The 20,090-nt window shown below is 52.9% G+C and overlaps 1 protein-coding gene across 5 annotated transcripts in view; it reads left to right on the plus strand.

Moving 5' to 3' along the window:
- PIK3R5 (phosphoinositide-3-kinase regulatory subunit 5) overlaps positions 1-20,090 on the plus strand; it is a 58,270-nt gene that overhangs the window by 17,033 nt on the left and 21,147 nt on the right. For 3 of the 5 annotated variants that reach the window (XM_080560616.1, XM_080560620.1, XM_080560617.1), the window contains exon 2: positions 14,842-14,951. In XM_080560616.1, the coding sequence (XP_080416742.1) occupies positions 14,855-14,951 (97 nt within the window). In that variant the 5' untranslated portion in view covers positions 14,842-14,854. Of the gene's footprint in view, positions 1-230; positions 1,672-6,799; positions 13,271-14,841; positions 14,952-20,090 lie in introns of those variants that run through there. The other 2 variants (XM_080560618.1, XM_080560619.1) reach the window with 2 other exon arrangements.

Here is a 20,090-nt window from a genome sequence, read left to right on the forward strand (position 1 = left end):
CTGTTGAGAATGTGTCCCTCTCACATGCAGCTTAATTTCTCTGATTTGCTGCTGCCTGAGCTGCTCTGATTGTGCATCGTTGTTTTTACCGCTGGAGAGGTTCGAGGATGGGTATCTGGGTGCTGTGCTTCTGAGGTGCCCATGGCAGGATATCTTGGTTAAGGCAAGTGGTTCATGTGGGTTAGAAATATCTGTGAAATTATATATATACATATATATATATATTTAATATGCTTTTTGATATGGCCTGTTTTGCCAGCCTTACCTGTCAGGGTCATAAATGGGATCGGGAAGGCTACGTCAGGAATTAATAAGGGGATGGCAGGAGAATAATGCTGTCGCTTCCATCTGCTGGCGCTTCGCACATGGGCTGTCGGGGCGTGCTACAGCGTGGGCCTTGCCTCTGCAATCAGAGGAGGAAACTGAGGCACGGAGAGGTCACTCGCCATGCCATGGCACCGGGGCTCTTGGTTTCTATTGCGGGCTTTCGGTTCCTTTTGTAACCACCAGACACTGTCTTTTCTCGGCTTGAGGGCTGAGTGGTCTGGCAGGGAGGCGAGCGCCCACGGTTGCTGATGCCCAGAGCTGGGGCACCCCGCAGGTGCTGCTTGATGCTCGTGATGCTGCTTTTGCTCTCATCCCATTTATAAATGGGCATTTGGGATATGCAGAGGCTGGTGCGGCCACTCAGCTTATGTTGGAGACCAGGAGGAGGGTCTCTCTGGAGGAGGGTGATTCTGTGCATCACCCACAGTGATGGAGGCTCAGCGCAGCCCCGGGGCTGTTCCACATCAGGGTCTTGCCCCATCAGCTGGTTTCACCTTTCTGGTCATTTAGGGGACAGTGCATCTCCTGTCGCTGGCTGGGAGCAGCGGGGTGAAGTGCTGCAAAGCTCCTGCTTATGGAGAGCAGGTCAGTGCTTTTAGCACAGGCTTCCTAATGTGACCACAGCATTAACTTTTACTGTGTGGTGTCCAATGGGAGGCAAATATTCAAAGGCTCTGAAGGGAGGAGGATGCTCGGCAATTTTTGAAAGTCATGGTGGGCGCCAGCTTCAATGGACACAAGCAGGCTGTCGGGGCTGTCAGCATTGCTGCCTCGAGGGAAGCGCTGGCTTTGCTGCATCCCTCAGCTGCTGGATCCACATTGCTGCTGTGGCTGTGGGGACCAGGGATGGCTGCAGGCAAACCCAGCCACGGACACCGCGTGTGTTCTGCTCTCCTTACGCTGTCTGCTAACTTGGCCCAAAGTGGGATGGGTTTTGCCTTGGTCGATGCAAAAATCAAAGCCCTAGGGTGATGTGGGCCAAGCACTGCTTGTGCTTGTGAAAATGATGGCAGCATTTAGAAGCAGAGAAGTGCTGTTACTAGAAGGAATTCTGTAGGCAAAGAGTTGAGGGGGAGGGCAAAAATAGCTGCAAAATGTTTAAAAAAAAAAAAAAAAAAAGCTGTGACCAAAAGCAATTTGCACTCAACCCACTTGAGAGTTGCCCTCCCAGAAAAGTAGATGCTTATCTGCCCAGCCCAAGGGACCCGTGGCTGCTGGGGCAAATTGCCTGCTAATTTCTGCTAAAGGCAGAGCGATCAGGCTATCTAATTAGGCAGGTATTTACACTTTCCCAATTAAATGTGGGGAGTGGAGCCTATTCCCAAGGGGACACAGACTTCCCACGTAGGTGCCTGGATCAGTGTGCTGGGTCTTTTGATCCCTCCCAGGAGCTGGCAGATGTGAGACATGGCTGTCTAAACCAGATACCTGCTAATTTTGAGACAACATTTGGAAGTTAGAAGCAAAGAAACCACTTAGGGTTTCCCTGGAGGTAAGAGGGAAGGAGGAATAAGTTGCTGCTGCCCGGGGAGCACTGAGGGGGAAAACCAAAGGTCTGCTCTGAGCCTTGTGCCAGCAGAGCAGAGTGGCCTCGCTTTGCTGAACTTGTGCTGTTTCATTATTAGTGGTAGTATTGATTTTCAATGTTGTTATTTCACATATTGAAGCAATACATTATTCATATTCATCATTGCAATATATTATTATTACTTTCAAAAAAACCATCTAGGCACTTCCTGTAAACAAGAAACCGTCTTCAAGTGACCACCTCAATTGATGTGTCCTGAGCAGTGAGTGTCGTAGATAAAACAGTGAAAAAGCTGAGAAAAGCCCAGGATGAATGCAGTGGCCACGTTTTGTAGCAGCTTTCAGAGTGCTAAATGTGCTGGGTTAAGTTGGTGCCAGGACACCAGTGTGGCTTTTGCCCTGGCACTGCCTTCCTGTGTCACCTGGGCAAAGTCACTTTGCCTTCCCCATTGACCTTGGTTCCCATCACTACGTGGCTAGCAGCATGTTTTTCTTTCCTTGAAGTAGTGGTTTGAGAATAAGGGTGTTAAATAATGTTCAAATCTGGTGCTGGGGGAAGGTGGGGGGTGAATAATTCCCAAAGGCTGTGGTTCCGGGGGAGCTGGGTCCAGGGTCCTGTTGGTGGCTCTGCCCAGAGACCAGTGCCCATGGCTCTGATGCAGCATCCCAATTTCGTCTGCTCCAGTGGGTGGCTGTGGCAAAAGGGCATGGAGGTAGGAATGGAGCAAACAGTGATGGGAAGGAGCAGGTCCGAGGCTGAGAGGGAGCTGAAGGCAGGCTCAGGGTGCAGGATGGAGCTGGGGGACCTGCAGGTTGAAGCCAAGGTCAGAGTTGTTGGAGCCAGGCAGGGACTGCATGGAAAGGAGTGCAAAAGGGCCATTCTTGGGGCTCAGTCCTGATTTGCTAAAAATACAGCTTCTGGTAGCTTGGCCCAGCAGGACTTGTGCTCGTGAGCTGCAGCTGGAGCACAGCTCGCTCCCATCTGTGCTTGTGGCTTGGGGCTGGCGAGGGCTCATTCTTTCAGTGACCCATTGGTGCTGCTGCACAGGGTGCAGTTGGCCTCGTCCCACACCGGGCTGCCCCAAATGGGCTCTGAGCTCTCCTCTGGACCCCCCTGGGTTGGGGGACTTGGCTGGCCCTACTCAAGGGCATCAGTGCTGTGATGGGAGCAAGGGGGAAGCAAGGGTGTCCCCCTTGTGTCGGTGCCTCATGTCCATCAGGAGTGCTGTTGTCTCTGAGGGCTGATGGGCTTTTTTGGCCTGCTGGAGCCCCAAATCAAGGAGCAGCAAATCCCCAAGCTGCCCGTGGGTCACCTCTTGGACCGATGTCTGTTGTCTCAGTGAGAGAAGGACCCTGGCAGTGAGCCCACCAGGTATATGAGCGAGAAGTCTTGGCTAGCACCCACCTCCTGGTGAAGCCATCGTTCCTGTCCACCTTGTGCTTGGACTGGGGAAAGCTCTGCCAAGTGGGTGCGGGTGCCCAGCAGCAGCAGGCCCTGTGCCAGCTCCAGCGATGTCCTCGGAGAAACCTGCAATGAGGATTTGGATCTCAGCTTGCAGATTGGTGCCTCAGCCCCGAATACGTGCTGCTGACTAATCCCATCATCTCTTGGACTGGTCTCCCCGTATGCAGAGCTGGTGGCTTCATCCCGGGAAAGGTGTCCCTGGCTCTGGGAGGGCTGTGCCTTCACACAATTAACTCCAGAGTTAATCTCTGCTCCAGTTCAGTTTATAAGCAAATGTGGGGGTCAATGTGCTCGTGGCTTGCTTTGGGGCTGGGGTCTCTGTCATTTTATTAGGTAAGGAAATGAATTGGTTTGTACTTCAAAGCAAGCCTGTGTCATTCAGACCAGGTATCGCCATTGCACCACAATTTTAGAACAAAGAAAGAAAACAGAGACAAAACTAAAAACAGGAACCAGCAGATAAACAATCCACCCGTGCCGCTGGCGCTGAGCTGAGCCGAGCTCCTTCCTGCTCTCAGCCATCTGGCAGGTCAGCCGTGGGGCTCAGGGCTTTGCTGGGCTTGCGGAGCCCGGCTCTCCCGGTCAGCCCTTCCCAGAGGGGCAGCCAGCTGGGAAATGATTGAAAGTATTTTCCATTCATAAAACAAAATAAAAATCGCCAGGGTGTGAGCACAGCACCTGGCTCTCCTCATCTGAGAGTGCGCAGGTGGGATGCTGCAAGTTCACGCTCTGGCCTGGGGGAGGTGTTTCTCCTGCCTGTGTCGTGGGGCTGACGCCAGGGTTTCCATACAGGGGGTGGTTGGCGAGCCCGTGAGCTGCAGGAGCGGGGTCAGGGCTTGGGGCTGCGGCTGCCTTGGGGTGCTGGGGAGGGGGAGCTGGCACAGGAGCTTCCTTGGTGGCGGGCACCTGCCGGGTGCCAGTGCCCCCACCCGGTGTCGTTGGAAATCGGTGTGGGGCTGGTCCCTGGGAGAGCTGCCTTGGTGCGGGCTTGTTCACGGCAATGAGAACCCAAATACTGGTGTGTGGAGGAAAAGGTCAGAAATGAGAAGTTTCATTTATTTCTGGCTTGATTTTTACTTTCTGAATCACAGTCAGATGAGTGCAAACGCTGTTTCGAAATGATAGGTTGAAAGGTTTTGTTCTGAGTCCTTGAGACCCCCTCCACTCCTCGCCTTTCGCACCCTCAAAGCAGATGCGTTTTGCTGAAATTCAGACCAATTCACTGAGGAATTTGCTCACCTTGAAACAGTTTATCTGATTGCTTTGTTCTTTTTGCCAAGTTTCTTGCAGCCCTGTTGTTGCTTCCATGGTGATTTAATTTGTTTTTGTTAAACCCAACCCTAAGCAGCATCCCTGTGATCGTCGGGGCTGGTCCTAAGGCCACCCGTCGTGGTGACCCGCAGTCGGTACCCAACTCCCGGAGCACATACAGGCTCGCTTCTATAACGTGATCCCTGCTCCTGGTGCTGCAAAACACATCTGAGACTTTGCCAGCTCAGGGATAGCAGATCCCAGGGCAAAAGACAGCAAAGGTGTGCAGTACCAGGACTGATGGCTCCTGTATTTTCCCATGGAGCCTTCCTCTCCAAGTCTGAAATGAAAAGTGGTGGTGGTTCGGAGGTGATGTTTGTACCTCTGGATTTTATTTTTCTGGAGCTCACAACCTCTGCACCCCGTAAGCCTTAGCCTTAAGCTCTGGCTGCTAATACAGGTAATCCTGGGGATGGAATTTGGGAAATCCCGTTAAATAATTCCTATTGCAGCAATGTGAAGGGCTCAGATGGAGGTATTTGTGCAGAGATGACATGTCTTAAGCATTTCTCAGCTTCCTGTTGGCTTTCTCTTCTATCGGGCGTACCAGTGGCAGCTGAGCAGCGCAAAGCTGTACCGGAGGGAGCTGGGATAACAAACCACTTGTGATAACCACCGAAAAGCTCCGGTACTGTGGGATCCACAGCCCAAAACCCAGTTGTCCTACTTCACCAGAGGCTCAAAATACTTCTCCCCCGCCACCTAGGCAGCCTCTCCTCCTCCCCCAGCTCTGCAGGAGGCTGCGCATGCGCAGCGGAGCTGCGGCAGCCGTGCAGACCTGCACCCGCGGGTAACCTGCTTTCCACGACCGCGCCGCCTGTGCTTTCTATGCATGGGGACCTGCCGGGCGGTGTATTTCTTTTTTTGGAGTTGCTGCTCGGGGCTACGTGATGCTGAGCGCCGCTGGCTCTGATGTCACACACCACACACGTGTGTGTGGAGGTTCGTGGTTGTGATGTTCCTCCCTTTCTTCCCCTCCTTTCGGTCTTGCTCTTGCTGCGTTCACCTCCCCGGTGCGGTCAGTCACTCTTTGCTGAGAGCAAAGTGGGGCTGGACAAGTTTCACTGAGCAGCAAAATGTCAGTCCTGCCCTGTGTTATGGAAAGCTCCTGCCTGGACCTGTAATTCCTCCCCGTCCTTGGTTCCCCTGCCTGGCTCTTGGCACGTGGTGCTTTGTATCTTCAAGTTTTACCTGCTGTATGATGTCCCAGATGCTTTTCACGGTGGGTTTGCTGTTGCAGGCAAAATACCAGACACGAAATTGATGACCACAGGGCGCTTATTGCAGGGAAGAGGCAGTTTTCCTGGTTCTCTCTCTCCTGGATGTTTTTTTTTTTTTTTCTCACCACCAGCTGGGATGATGCTCCATCCTGCACTGGTTATTTCTTATCTCCTTTCTAAGCAGGGGACCTTCCCTCTCTGACCAGAGACAATTCCTTTTGCTGTGCACTGGTGTGCTGTGTCCGTGGGCCAGGTCAGCAGCCTGGCAGGAGGAGCGGCTGCAGAAGTGGCCGACGTGCAGCTGCGGGGTGGCGCTTGGCTCTCGAGCATCTCACAGTCTGCTGCTTGGGGATGCTCCCTGTGCCCTGGCTGCGGACTGTCAGATGAGCACCACCGAGCCTTCTCATGGAGCCGTTTTCTTTTGCAGATGTGTATGGTGAGTTAATTTGGGCTTCTTTCTGCAAAGAAGCCGTCTGTGGTCTGAGTCCATGGCTGGGCTCATCCAGCCCGGCTCTGCCTAGCTGCTAGGGGTGATGCCTTGGAGAACCCAGTGGAGAGGAGCTGTGGGACCAAGGGACCACCTCCGATGCCCCTCGGCTGGGCTGAGCAGCCCCCGGGCAGCCAGGTAAACAGCTCACAGAGGTGTCTGAACTGAGCTGTCTGCACTTTGCCAAGATGAATCACATCTCACGTTTCGCTTTCTCGCGCTGGGCTGAGCCCCCCCTCCCTGTGCTGCTGCAAGGAGCTGCCCTGGCCCCCAGCCCTGCAGGACCTGTGGTGCCCGCTGTGGGGCTGCCCACATCTGTGCGGACATAAGGCCTGGGTGCTGCTTCATCCCCTTTGTGTTACCTTCTGGAGGTGCTCTTTGATATTAAAAGGACTTCGAAACCACTTTTGCACGTTAGGTGCTTTCCCTGATCTGTGGTGGGAGTCTCTCGTTCAGCCCAGTTCTCAGGCATGGTGAGAACAAGGAGTGAGCTCTACATCTTAGTAAGCTTTCCAGTTCTCACGAGTGCTGGTGTAAACGAGCTCCTGCAGTTCAGCAAGACAACGTTACCCTTGTGTTTGAGGAGTACTCAAGTCCCAAGGTGCCCTGTGCTGCTGTATGCCGAACAGGGTGCTGCTAGGCTGGTAATAATACAAATCTTAATTTCTTACTGCTAGAAAGCATTTCTTGCTGCTTCATCTGCTCTATTCCCGTGGTGAAGTGTCCCTCAGCATGGCAATCCTTCCTGACAGATGCTGTTTTCATTCTAGAAGCAGATTTTCTGGTACCACAAGTTTTATCTTCTGCTTTAAGATGAAATCACCAAAATCCTCTTTCCCGTTTCACTTCCAAATACCACAGTTTTCTCAGAATCCTGTGTTATGTGGAAATCCCACAGCAATTTTAAAGTCACCAGTTCATATAATGTCTTGTTGCTCGTCTGTTGCATTCAGACTCAAGATGTGCTGCTCCGACCATCCCAGAGCAGAGGCAAACTGCTGTGAAAATCTTCTTCCAGAGCAGTTCAAGGCACAGGTTGCTTCAGATGCTGCTGGGGTCTCCCATCCTTCCAGCAGAGATGCATCTCTAGAGCTGGACAGCTCGGAGGTGGAGTTTGCCAGTGACAGATGGGGCCACTTGTTCCTGGCTGTTATTTTTCACATTGAGGCGGTCACCCAGATACCCCGTGTGTCCAGGAGGCCATGTGTTGCTTGTTAAACCCAATATCCAATTCACCTTTTGGTGGTTATGCTCCTCTGAAAAACCACCCTGATCTCGATGTCTCTGCCACCAGCATCCAGTCAGAACTCTGTCTGAGTTTCTCTCCTTGGCATGTTGCTCCCTGCACACATCCCCAGCACCAGACCCCTGAGTCTGCCTTGATCCTTGGAGCTGCTCTGCTCTGTTCGCTCACTGGTGCCCTGAAGGCAGCACGTCTTCCCACCACCGGACCCCGTTGCGTTGGGTCCCCCCTCAGCCTGCTTCCCAGCCCCGTACTGGGTGATTCTGTCCCGTGCCTCTTCCTGGCAGTCTGAGTCGTTTACCCCTAAATCCTGCTCTGGATGTGCCTCGCTCACCCATTGCTAAGGTTTTCATGTCCCACTTTGGAGCAGGGCATGCGTGAGCTGGCCACGTGCCGTACCCCTCTCCTGTGCTCCCTGTCAAACCAGATGAGAAAGGTGACTCAGCTGGGCTTGTGTAGACAGCATTAAATTACAGATTTTTGCTTTGGATTCTCCTTCCTGTCCTTGGAGAAGATCCTTAATTTCTGGTGTCCTCTTCCATTGCTCCCTCCCCATCCCAAGAAATTGTGTGGGGGAGGAATAACAGAACATTGTTTTCCTTGTTGTTGTACAATTGCCTGATGGTTGTCTTTTGCTATGTGTAAGTACAGCAGACAGCATCATGGGGCCTTGGTGTGTTTCACATTTGTAGTGTGCCCTAAGTAATTGAGCTCCTTACTCCATGGATAAGGAGAGGGGACAGTCCTGTAGGGTGCAGGACTGTGTTGGTGCTACCACCGACTTCTCAAAAAATCAAAGCTAAGGGAATTTTTTCAGCAGTGTACTTCATTCTCAAGCCCGTACCTTTACTTGGCAGCAAGAGAGGTGGTGCTCTTGGCAAGCTGATGTGGTGTGGGTGGATGAGGAGGTTCATGGGTGAGATGATGGGCAGAGATGTGGGTGCTGACACCCAAGCAGATCTCTCTTGCGTTTGCCCTCTGTGGCTTCATCAGTGGTTGGTTTGGGTTGGTTCTTCTGTACCAGGGTTCAGGAAGGGCTCGCACTGGGTTTTGTCAGCCAGTTTTCGGAGTAGCTTCTCCATTTCATAGAATCACAGGGTGCTTTGGGTTGGAAGAGACCTTAAAGATCATCTAATTCCAACCCCCTGCCATGGGCAGGGACACCTCCCCCCAGCCCAGGCTGCCCCCAGCCCCACCCAGCCTGGCCTTGGGCACTGCCAGCGATGGGGCACCCACAGCTCCTGGGGCAGCCTGCGCCGGTGTCCCACTGCCCTTGTTTCACTTCTCTGCTGCCTGCATCTTTTGATTTGAGGAGCGGAGGCTCCCTGGAGGTGGAGTTTTGCAGTCCACGTAGTGAAGGTCAATCGTGGTCCCCACCATGGCTCGGGGTGCTCTTACACCTTGGGGTAAGAGCAGCGTTTGTCCTCGCTCAGCGGGACAGGAACCCGTGGGCCTGTAAGGAAATAATGCGGTGCCGGGTTGTTTGTGCGGTACGTTCTCCTTTGCGAGCACCCTGAAAGGATGTTTGTCAAACCAGTTGCCTCCTGGATCTTTTGATACGCTGCCTTTGTGTGGTTTGAACGAGCACCTTATCACCTTCATCTCCCTGCTCTTTGATGCACAGCACTCACTTCAGCAGTAAACAGATGATGGTTGAAGTCTGAATCTTAAAAATTGCAGGTTCCTCAACTCTTTGCCTTATTTTCTACAAAGACTTCCTCCAGCTGCTCCCATTCTCAGCTCTGAGTTTCTATCTTTGGCTGCTGTACGGGCATAGAGGAGGCAATAAAATCTTGCAAGCTAAGGATAGTTAAAACCAGGTTTTCAATGTAATCTAAGAAAACCAGACACTTTCGCTGGAGGAGCAGGTGCCACGCGTGCGCTTGTTCCACTGCGTGACACAGCGGTGGCTCCCCCGCCGCGATGGGGATGCATCTCCTGGGCGTCCTGTGCCGTTCTGCTCCCCACTGCCCTCTTTGATGGTGCCGTGGAGGAGGTGGGAAGCTGAGGTGTTGCTTGAGGGAGGTGACGACTTTGCCTGAGGTCCCTGCTGATGTGCTTGCATGAGGACCTTGACCTGAAAAATTGCTCTGGTTCAAATCCAACTGCTTTAATTCCCAGTTAAGTGGTTTTCCTTCTGTTTCAGCATCAGCCCAAGCTCCTTTTTTCTTTATCCTCATCGGAATTATTGCCCTTTTGTCCCTGGTGCCCTAAGCCTTACTGCAGCAGCGAGCCAAGATGCTAACAAATGGGTTAGCATCTCCACAAAACAAATCATGTCTGTCCTTCCACCCGCTGCCATTGCCTGAGGACCTGGGCAGCATGTTTACGGGCTGGTCCCTCCCGTGGGTGAAGGGGTTTGTTTTTCCTCTCCCGTTTCCTGCCTGGGATGCTCAGCCAACAGCCTCAAAACAATCGGGGCAGGAAAGGGCGTTCTGCTGTGAAGGTACCCGTGGGCTTTCCCTGGTTCAGGCGGAGTGGGGCCGTGCTTCCCTGCTGCAGGTTTCCCTCCAGGAAGGTAAAGGATTCTCAGCCAGGTCCTTTCCTGCCCATGGGCGTCTCGAGGAGATGCTGCTGGGATTTGCTGTCATGGAAGGGGAAATCTCAACTTATTTCCCGGTTGCCTGTGTTTCCTCTCTTCGGGGAGGTGGATTAGGGCCAGCAGGATGCTGGCTGGGGTGGTGCCTCCCCAGGGCATCGTGCGGGAGCTGGGCAGGGGTCTGCCCTGCTGGTGGGGTGGCAGTGCCCGGTGTCCCCAGAGGGGTGGTCTGATTTCCTTCACTGCTTGGCTTGGGAGAACCAACACAGGACTTGATCTTTGAGTTTTTTCCCTCCGGTCCCATCTAATGGTGGTGTCCTGGGCTTGACCATGATAGGAGAGATCAGAGAAGTCCTTTGGATGCTGGAGTTAGGACTAATGCGGACTTAACACAGAACAGCAGATGTGTGACTCCCAGTTCATGTTCTCACCTGCCCTGTCCAGACCATGTGGACCAAGGCTGGTGGCCTTGGTGGTCATCTCAATTCGTCTGCTGTGTGCAGAGGGGCCCTGTGCGCCTGGGGCAGCATCATCCTGGGCATGAGGGGGCTGAGGGGCTTTCATTTGCTCTGACACTGAGCAAGAGGAAAGCTGAGAAAGGGAAAGGTCTGAGAGCAGTGAAGGCGAGCAGAGTGACCGGGAAAATACTTAGACTGACTGATTTTTCATATGCTTTGAAAACTTCAGGATTTTGGCACACTTCCTGCCTCAAAGCAGGACAACAACTGAAAATCAAAACCCAATGATCAGCAAATTTCCCTCTTTATGGCAAGAGATGAATGTTTACCTGTTCAGTGTTGGTTAACAGGAATAATGTAATTTATCTGCCCACCTTTTTAACTGTGACAAACAGAAGAAAATATCTCAATTGGAAACCTTCCAAAGATCTTACATCCATACAATGTTCCGGGACAACTTCACAAATTCTCCAAGATACTTCATCCTGTGCATTGCTAAAATTGTTGGCCATTCGTCCAAAATAAGACAAAACCTTGAAGCAAGTTTTAAGAATCCCACGTTCCGTCAGAAGCCAGAGGGCTTAAATGTTGTCATGGCTGTGGCTGGACACGCGTACCGTTACCGGCGGGATGTGAGGCTAGCTAGAACGAGCCTTGCTCTCCGCCTGCCTCGTCCCGCAGAGGTCTCCTCCTGCACTGGATCCACGCCTCTGTGGTTCCTGGTTCCGCTCTCGGTCTCTGTCAGTTCCTCCTGCCAGCTTCGTTGGGGCAGCCCATGGATGCTCCCCGCTGACGCTGTCATTCCTGTGTGGCAGCAATGGAGAGGAAGGTGCTTGCTGGGAAGTGCGATGGTGGGGACTTGTCTCGGCTAACCAGCCACGTTTATGGACGGTGGTGATGTGAGGCTGGGGACTCTGTCCAGATGAAGTCTGGCTACCTTCTTTGAAGGAGTCTAGCCCTTTCTGACTTTGCTTTTGTGGCAGGAGGACGCTGTGGAGGATCAGGAACATGCCTGGAGGGCTGAAGATTTGTCTTCTCTGATAACTGTGCCACAAATCACAGTGGAACAGCGGAAAAACTGCTTAGCTTTTCCAAACACTGGCTTTGCTGCCTCTTAAATGAGGATGGTATGGCTTGCACAGTGCTTGGAGGCTGCTTTTAAGGTGTAAAGTTACAGGAGAAGGGAAAGCAATCTCATTTTAGGGGACATCCGGGGCTTGAAGCCCCACAGCTCTTTTTGTAGGGCAGGGTCCAACACGAACAATGTGTGGTGGGACAAAGCCCTTCTGCCTGCTTTGCCCAGCTCCTGACAAGGCTGCACAGAGCGGGAGCAGCAACCTGACCGCGCTTTTCCACATGCAGGAACAGGACTTAATGTCTGAGGGCGATGCTAAGTGTTTGCCTGGGGCTGTTCCTCACAGCTGCAGTGGTGTCTCTTCCGTCCCTGCCTCCTCAGAGCAGCACCTCTGGTGCTTCAAGTGGGGGCTGTGTTATGCTGTCTGCAGAGCTGCTGTCAGCAGGTTTGTGACAGTCCAATATCAGAAAGCTTCTCATCATCTGCTGTTTGGCTTCAATTTGTCCCCAGACCTCTTCTCTCTTCCCTGGGTGGTTCTTAGTCTCTCTCTTGAGTGTGCTTGGCACCTGGTGAGAAGGCAAGGGAACCCACATCCTTTGCAACATGTTGCTCTGCCTGGAAATATGCAGCCAGCCTTGGTCCTGTCCCCTCCACCTGCATTGAGTCATCGAGTCCCTCACATCAGCTGGCCAGCCTGTGGTTTTGACAAAGATGCAAAGATTTAACAGCTCTGCTGCTGGGAGTCCGGCTGGAGGGAGATGGAGAGAGGACAGTTTATTTTTTTTCCCCCAAAGTTCATCATCGCTTAAACACCCTCACAAAACATCGATCAAAAAACGTTGACCTCAGCCGACGTTTTTACCTAGTGCTCGTAAGTTTTTTGATAGAGGTCTGTGGAAAGTCTGATTACGTCCAGAACTGTCCCCTGTCTTGTCATTTTGCTCAGTGTGGGCGGAAAGGAAGGGAGAGTTTGGGGAATAAACAGCAGAGGCTGAAAAGTTCCTGCTTGGTTGCGGTGGGTGCAGAATCCTCTCCCATGAAAGATGCTTCCATAAGCACCGCCTGGGGAGAGGAGGTTTAGATCCGTGTGTGGTCCATAGCACACCAAGGAAGAGAAAACAAAGGCTCTGTGTGTTCTCTGGTGTGAAAGTTATGATAATATCTCTGTCATATTTTGTCCTTAAATTCCCTGCCTGCTCCACACAGCGATACCAGAAACACCGTGAAGGGGTGGCAGGGCTGGTGCAGGGCTTGCTCCTAGTGCACGTCGAGGAGCGCGCTCCCCTCCGAGGACCGAGCTGCGCTCTAAAGCAAGCTGACGTGCAGGGAGGTGTATTTTTGTGAGCTGGGTGTTGTAAAGGGTGCTTATGAGTCATTGCTGTGCTCTTAGTCACTGCTTTCCTCTTGCCACAAGTCATGACTAAGATGCTGATGTGCAGATTCGCCACTCATTCAGTCCTCGGCACAGGGGCAGAGCATCTCGCAGGCGCTCCTCGTACTCACGCTGTGGATGTACAAAACTTTTGAGGACCGTGATAACAGGCTGTGGCAGCAGCAGGCAAGGCAGGAGGAGCCCATGCGCCTCTTCGGGGCAAAGGAGAGAGCTTGCATTTAGCAGGTCAGAGGTTCCTCGGGGGGTTGCTTTTACCTGTTTGGAGCTGCTGGTGGCTTCTCTCTGGTGTAGGAAGGGATGAGGGGTGGGGCTGGACCTGCCTTGGCTCTTGGGGAGCCCCAGCAGCTGGTCATGGCTTTACTGAGCCCTTTTGGGCGAATTGTTGGGAATTGGGAATGGGTGGAGGTGGCTGTGGAGGTGCTTCCTCCAGCAGCAGACGATGAGGAGGCTGGGGGCCGGGTGGAGCCTCTGCTGGGATTGCAGCGGCTGTCGTTCCTGCCAGGGAGGAGCTGGGAGCTGTGATGGGCGCAGCCACCGCTGGCTGCTGGGCATCACACATCGGCCAAATAAGCAGAAAATGAAGCGTCTTTGGGTAGGTTTGGGAAATGCATGAGCATGTGGCAGAAGTAAAGGAATGTGCTGGTCAGGATGAAAGTAAAGGTTTCCTTGGCAGGTGCTTTTTTTTTTGTAGTATTGGTAGGTTTTATTTCTTCTTCCTGGATTATTTTCATGCGCTTGCGTTGCCTCTAACCAGGAGGCAAAGTGTCTGTGGGATGAGCCCGTCTCTGTGCACTGGGAGAGGGGAGGTGCCTGCCCTGGGGTCTCTGAGGATGCTGGGGCTGGCACTTCAGGGGACAAGGGACTCTCCCCTGGGCACCAATTTGCTTGTGGTTGGGGCAGAGCTAGGAAGTACATGTTCTGGGCAAGGGGCCCTTCTTTTCCTGGTGTCCCAGACAGATGCGTTTGAACTGGGTGGAACGGATAAAATCTTCTTGTCCCCAGCACAGCCTCTCCAGGCTGAGGTTTGGGCTGGCACCCTGAGCCATGGAGGAGAGGTGGGACAGAGCCGTGTTGTGAAAGGGGCACAGCTGGGCATGCAATCTGTGCTTTCACAATGTCCTCGGATGCTGGGGCTGAGGTGCCCTTGGTGTTTTCCTGCATTGCCCCACGGCCATGGGGACATTTTCTTGACGTTGGCTGCACAGCAGCAAGGTCACAGGGCTGGGGACTTTCCTGGCTATGCTGGCAGGTATAAGGCTGGCACCTGGGGGTGCCTTTGTGGCCTCCACCAGTGGTCACCAGAACCACAAAGGGTGATCCATGCGTGATGCAAGCAGGGGAAGCTCAGGGTCTGCCGTCACTTTTTCCACCCAAGCCCATTGCAAGGTGCTGCAGCTGTAAACTGTTGCGGTGTTCTCTCTGGTGGAGGCTAACCCAAGATTACCTCCTTGCCACAGCCACGTAAGTGAGACTTGATCTGTCCCGCAGACGGAAGTTGTGAGACAGCAGATATGCCTGCACTGGGTCGGGGTGGGTGCCATGGTCCTACAGCCTCTTGTGATCGGGCTGTGGATGTACGCACCCCCTTTTTTTTGTCAAGGCTGAGAGGGATTGGGAGAGTAGAGAAGATGACAGCTAGCAAACGGAGCTCTGGGGTCGGAAAAGGTGACAGGAGGCAGTAACAGGGATGTTTTACCTGGACCATCTTGTCTGTGCTACAGCAGTGTGACGGTGCTGTCTTCTTTGCACTTAGCTAAGGGCCCACTATGCTAACTTTCTTCCTTCTCTTTACTTAGGAGATGAATTAAAATGCAGCACACCACGTGCACAGAGGACAGGATCTACCACGCGCTGGAAAGATGTCTACACGGGCTTAGCAGAGATGCTGTCTCCAGCAGATGGGCTGGTAGGTGACCTGTTGGCCATGAGCCTGACCCCCTGACAGCCTTGCCGGGGTCAGACTTTTCTGTCTGTGCCTGATTTGCCCTCTCATTGCCAAGCTACCTGGGTAGAAGAGACCTGCAGGCGCTGCTGGAGGCTTGGAGGCCTTTTCTCCCTTCCAACACGCAAAGTTAGAGGTGGGATCCAACCCATTCCATTTCCTGAGCTTCTTACTGCAGAGGAAGACGTACCGAGATGCTGAGCAAGTCATGTTAGGTCTTATGTAGGCAAGGACTGAGCAGAGGAGTCATGTGTCTTGCCAGTTGTTCATGTGTGAGCTGGAAAGAGGAGTTGTCGTTGCTCACCATGAAGAAAGAGTCCTTTGTGTAATCAGCCAGACATGCCTTGCTTTGATGTATAAAGACCTCACAACCTCTGGGTGTATCTCAGCTGCATTGTCAGAAGCAATCGTCAAGATATTGTTATCAGCTTTATTTGAATCTGGCTTAGATACTGTGGTGGCCATAAAGATGTGAGCCGTGGAAGGGCTGTGGAAGGCTTCGAGTTGGCAGTGGTGAGGGCAGAGCAGCAAAGAGCAGAAGTCATTCCTACACCTGATATTTTGACTTCTCATAAGCGCGCTTTTAGGCTTCAGTTAAATCACTCCCTTATCCTGTTGTGGCTGAAAGAAATGAATTTGAGGGGCTGTCAAATCCAAAATTATTTTTTCTGTGTAGTTCTTCCGTTCTGGAGTTCTCCCCCTCTGCTTTTCCATTGACAGTCAAGAAAGAGGTGACAACCATCTCCCGTCTGCTGCCGAATGCTGGAGCGATGCCTCTGGCCGTGCCCGTTTCCTTGCACCTGCCAGAGCAATGCCGGCTCCCTGTGCGGTAGTGTCGCCCCAGGGCTTGGTTCATGCAGTTATCACCAGCCTTCCTGGGTCCTTCTGGTCTCCCCACGTTCTGGGATCCAGTCCCCAAAGCATGTCCTACATTCCTGGCTCCTGGAAGAGCGACCGTGCCTTCGGCACCATTAGCATGTGTCCGAAGGAGTCCCTCTGGCCAAGCGCCTCATTGTGCTTCGCAAAACTCACCTCTTCCTGTAATTATAATTAATCAGCTTCTGTGTCGCTCACAAGCTCTGCCCTTCAGTAATCCCAGCCCCTTGGCATTGCTTTAGATAGCCTCTAAAAAACGACTTTGTAATTTTTCCAGCTCGTCAGCAGAGATGGTGCCGTACGGGGCTGAGGCGGCTGGCGGTGGGCTCTGCTGGATGCAGCCGTGCTGCCCGGGGGCTCCTCATCGCTAGTGCTTTCCCCCACCTTTCTGCCCACTGGCTTTCACGCCCCTTTGTGTGGGTTTTGTGGAGTTTAGTGGGGTGATCTGGCATTCCTGGGTGAATCTCAGGCGCTTTGCACATCAGAAAGTTCCCTTTCATCAGCCGCGCTTGTGCTTGTGCCAAAAATCTTGAGTGTGACCGGTGAGCCCGGTTCCCGCAGTCGTTGGATTCAATGCTTCCAGCTCTGCTGCGTCCCAGCCCGGGCACTTTTGCTGGGTAGTCCCCAGGGCAGCGTTTTGTGGCCGATGCTTTCAGTGCTCTTCCATGTGGGCTGGCTTTTAAAGCCTTTGCTTTGAAGAGCTGCGGCTTCACATCCTACCCCCTTTCAATCGGAACTGGAAGCATTTTGTTATCGCAATAGCATGCGATTTAGGGAAAGCAGAGCATAATGCACAGATATCACCACACCCCTTAATGGCATATCCTATTTCTTTACAAAAACAGAGTGGAAATGTTTTTATGTTCATGTCTTTGCTGTTTTACAAGCATTACAGCTTTATTACTGCGGTCCTGTGTCAGACGCAGGCTGCTATTTATGGCAGGGCTCTGTTCCTCGTATGGTTGGTGAATCTCTCCATCTTGTTCTTAGCCATGCAGCAGCCTTCTCCTTTCTCATTTTCAACTTCTTATATCACTTTTATTTCCCAATTTATTTGCTTTCCCCTGCTTTTCCCCATTTCCATGCACCAAAATAATGTACTCCAGATTGCAGCTCTTTGGGCTGGAACCCAGCTGGAATTTTGTTCATTTTTCAATTATTTGAGGCTTTGTTTTTATACGATAACTTTATAGAAGGTTGCTCTGGAGCGGGTGAGTAATCACTTCCGATGTGGCATTTTCCCCCTGCATGAGTGACTGAATTGCGGAGGTTTGTGAATTCAGCGAAGGGGAGAAGTGAGAGTGCCTTGGCCCTCACAGGTTTATATCCCAGAGCCCACGGTGGGCTCTGGGGTCTAAATTGACCATCTTTCCTGAACTGCAGCCGTTATGGGAGGAACAAAATAGAAAAGGGCTGGGAAAGGTGATGAGCTTTTCCTCATGGAGATCTGCTTTGGGAGGTCTGGTTGCCTTCCTCCACGTTGCTGGAGATGATAATAAAATCCAGGTATGCTAAAGGAAGAAAAATATTTTCTTGTTCAGTAGAGAGCAATGAAACAGAGTGTTTTTGGTGGAGGAGAGGGCTCGGGCTGGCTGCCCTAGGGGATCAGTGGGGTGAGAAGGGCTGCAGGAGCTGGGGAGGTGCTGGGGAGGCTGTAGGGCAGCCCGGTGCCCCAGAGGTCCTGGGGATAGGAGGATGCTGTTGTGTCTCTGTTGTGGGGTTGCATAGAGGCAGGAAGGAGGAAGGATGCTGGTGAGGAAGGTTAGAGAAAGGATGAAGGTCACTGGTGTGCTGGAGAGCCAGAGAAATGTTCAGTGGTATGTTTGTGAGCTCAGGGAGTTTGGTCTGCTCAGCTTGAATGAAAGGAGGCTTAAGACTGCTTGATTGCAGTCATCCAAATATCTGCATGGGGAATGCGGTCTGGTGTGGGGATGCTCCAGGTTAGCAACCGAGTAGCAACCTTGCAAATTTCAGCCACTGAATTGCTTTCAGCAGCCTTGTGGTGGGCTGTTGGGCTGGGATCGCTGCCTTCCCCTCCTCTGCCTTGTCCGGGTGGAAGCACCACGCATGGATCCTGCTCAGGGAGGTGCCGCGGTGCCTTGCTCGCGTGGCTCTAAGCAGCTGCCAGGGAATGGGGGCTGCAAACTGCGCCCTGGTGCAGCCTGGGGAGCTTCATCAGAGCTCCCCCCCCCCCTTCCTCAAGGGGATGCTCTGCCTGTGGGGATGTGCTCTGTGCACCTCGAACCCACCCACATCCTCCAGCTGCTGTTGGAATTTTTCCATCCCTCCTGGCTGTCCATTGCAGAAAGTCAGCTTAATCTGGTGGAAAGGATGGGAGTGGGTCTGAGGGAGGGAAGAAATGGAGATTTCTGCTTTTCACCCCTCCAAGTGCGTCACTTCTGACGGCATCAGGAGCTGCTCACTGGGATGCTCGCCCCTAGCACCGTGGGCGAAGGCAGCTCGGGCACGCACTATTTCTCCTTTTCTTCTTTCTTTCTTTTTTTTTTTTTTTTTTTTCCGATTTGACAGTCGCCCCCTCTAAAAAGTGGCAGAGGGGAAACGGCGGCTGCTGAGGTCAGGAAGGAGCCGCTGCGGGAGGCGGGCGGCTCGCGGCAATTCTCAGAAGAGAAATCGCGAAGCCTCATCCTTCCGAGGCCGCCCACGGGGACGCTGCTCCCAACCTCCGGCACGCTGCCGGCCGTGCCGATAGCGATCGAAGCCCCAGCTCGCCCGCGGTGCCGCCTCTGCTCCCCTCGGGTCCCTGCTCCCAGCATTTCCTTTGGGCTTTCCTCTCCCAAAGGGAGATTTTTCTCAGGGTCTGCATAGCGTTAAGCACGGTTCAGTGCTGCGGGTCTGCGTGTCGGAGCCCCGACACAGCTCCACGCTGCACTGGGCTCCAGGATGCCTGTGGAGTTGTGCATAAATCCAGCTCTTTCTCCATATACAATGGAAAACCAACAGTGTTGGTTCGCTGTTGTGCAGCAGAACTTGGCAGGCTGAGCGTGGGGGCGGGTGGATGTAAGCAGTGTTTAGCCGTGGGGCTGCTGCCCTGCTGGGTGTCCTTGGTGCCTCGTGGTGCAAACTCATTTAGGGTCTGGAAGGTGAAGTCCTGGGTTGTGCCCCCTGCACAAGGTGCGTTGATAAAAGCTGACCTGGCCACTGCTAGAGCTCGCCCCACCAGTGCTTGGCCAACCCGTCTGAGTGGAGGTCATGGGCAGCAGGGCTCCAAGGACGCTCCCAAGCTGCACTTTCCCCACAGACCCAGGGGCCTCCCTTGCATCTCACAGTGAGAAATGTGCTTTTGGGGAATTCAAGAGCAAATGCCGTGTCCAGGAAAGTCTGGTTCAAGCTTTCTGTGTGCCCTCAGTGCGCATTCTCCCCTTGTCCGCAGTGAACCATCTGCTGGGCTGTGCTGAGACGGGTGAGCAGCTGCAAATAAAACCTTCTGGATGTGGTTCCCACCTGGCCACAGCCTTTCCCTGGCCTGGGAATAAACCCAGTGCTGCCCTGCAGTTTGTAGAAGTCCCCAGCACCCAGCTGTGTCCTGGTTGGTCACTGGGCACCTGTAGGAAGATGGAGATGACACTTGCAGAGCAATGACTTGTGCGCCATTAGTGTCACCGGGGACTTTTGTTCCTGACCCATGAACATGAGAAACTTTACCCTCAATGGTCGAATAACCTTTTTGGTCTGGATACAGGGGAGAACTCTACTCCCAGTGCTTGGAAAGTAGGTGCTCGTGAACTGGGCCGTGCATAGAGGGAAGGGAATTCCCACCTAGCTCAGGGTCCCGTGTCCTGACCAATGCCCAGTGGTGCCGGCACTTTGCTTTGCTGCGCGGTCTTTGTTTATTGTGTCCAGGATTTCCGAGCTGTATTTTGTGCTGGAGAATATTTTTAGCAAGGATGCAGCTGTTTTGGTGTGTCTTTGGTTAATGCTGCATTGCCCAGTTTAGGAGCTGGGCTCCTGGCAGCCTGCTGCCTCCTAGCACTGGTTTGTTTTGCTGTGGGTAATCCCAGTGCCTTTCCAGGACTGTGAATTAAACAGAAATTCCTCTGCTCGTAGCAGAGTTATTTAAATAAATCTTGCTGCATCTTCATGCTTTAGCTCAGGTTTCCTGTAGAACACCCAGAAATGGGTCAGAGGCCTCAGCCCTGAATTATATTTGTAAGCTGCTTCCCTGCTGCCCTCCTCTTGCCCCTGCTGCCTTCCCATCCCTCCCAGCCC

This window comes from Anser brachyrhynchus, assembly GCF_964034855.1.
Source record: "Anser brachyrhynchus genome assembly, chromosome: 18".
NCBI lineage: Eukaryota > Metazoa > Chordata > Aves > Anseriformes > Anatidae > Anser > Anser brachyrhynchus.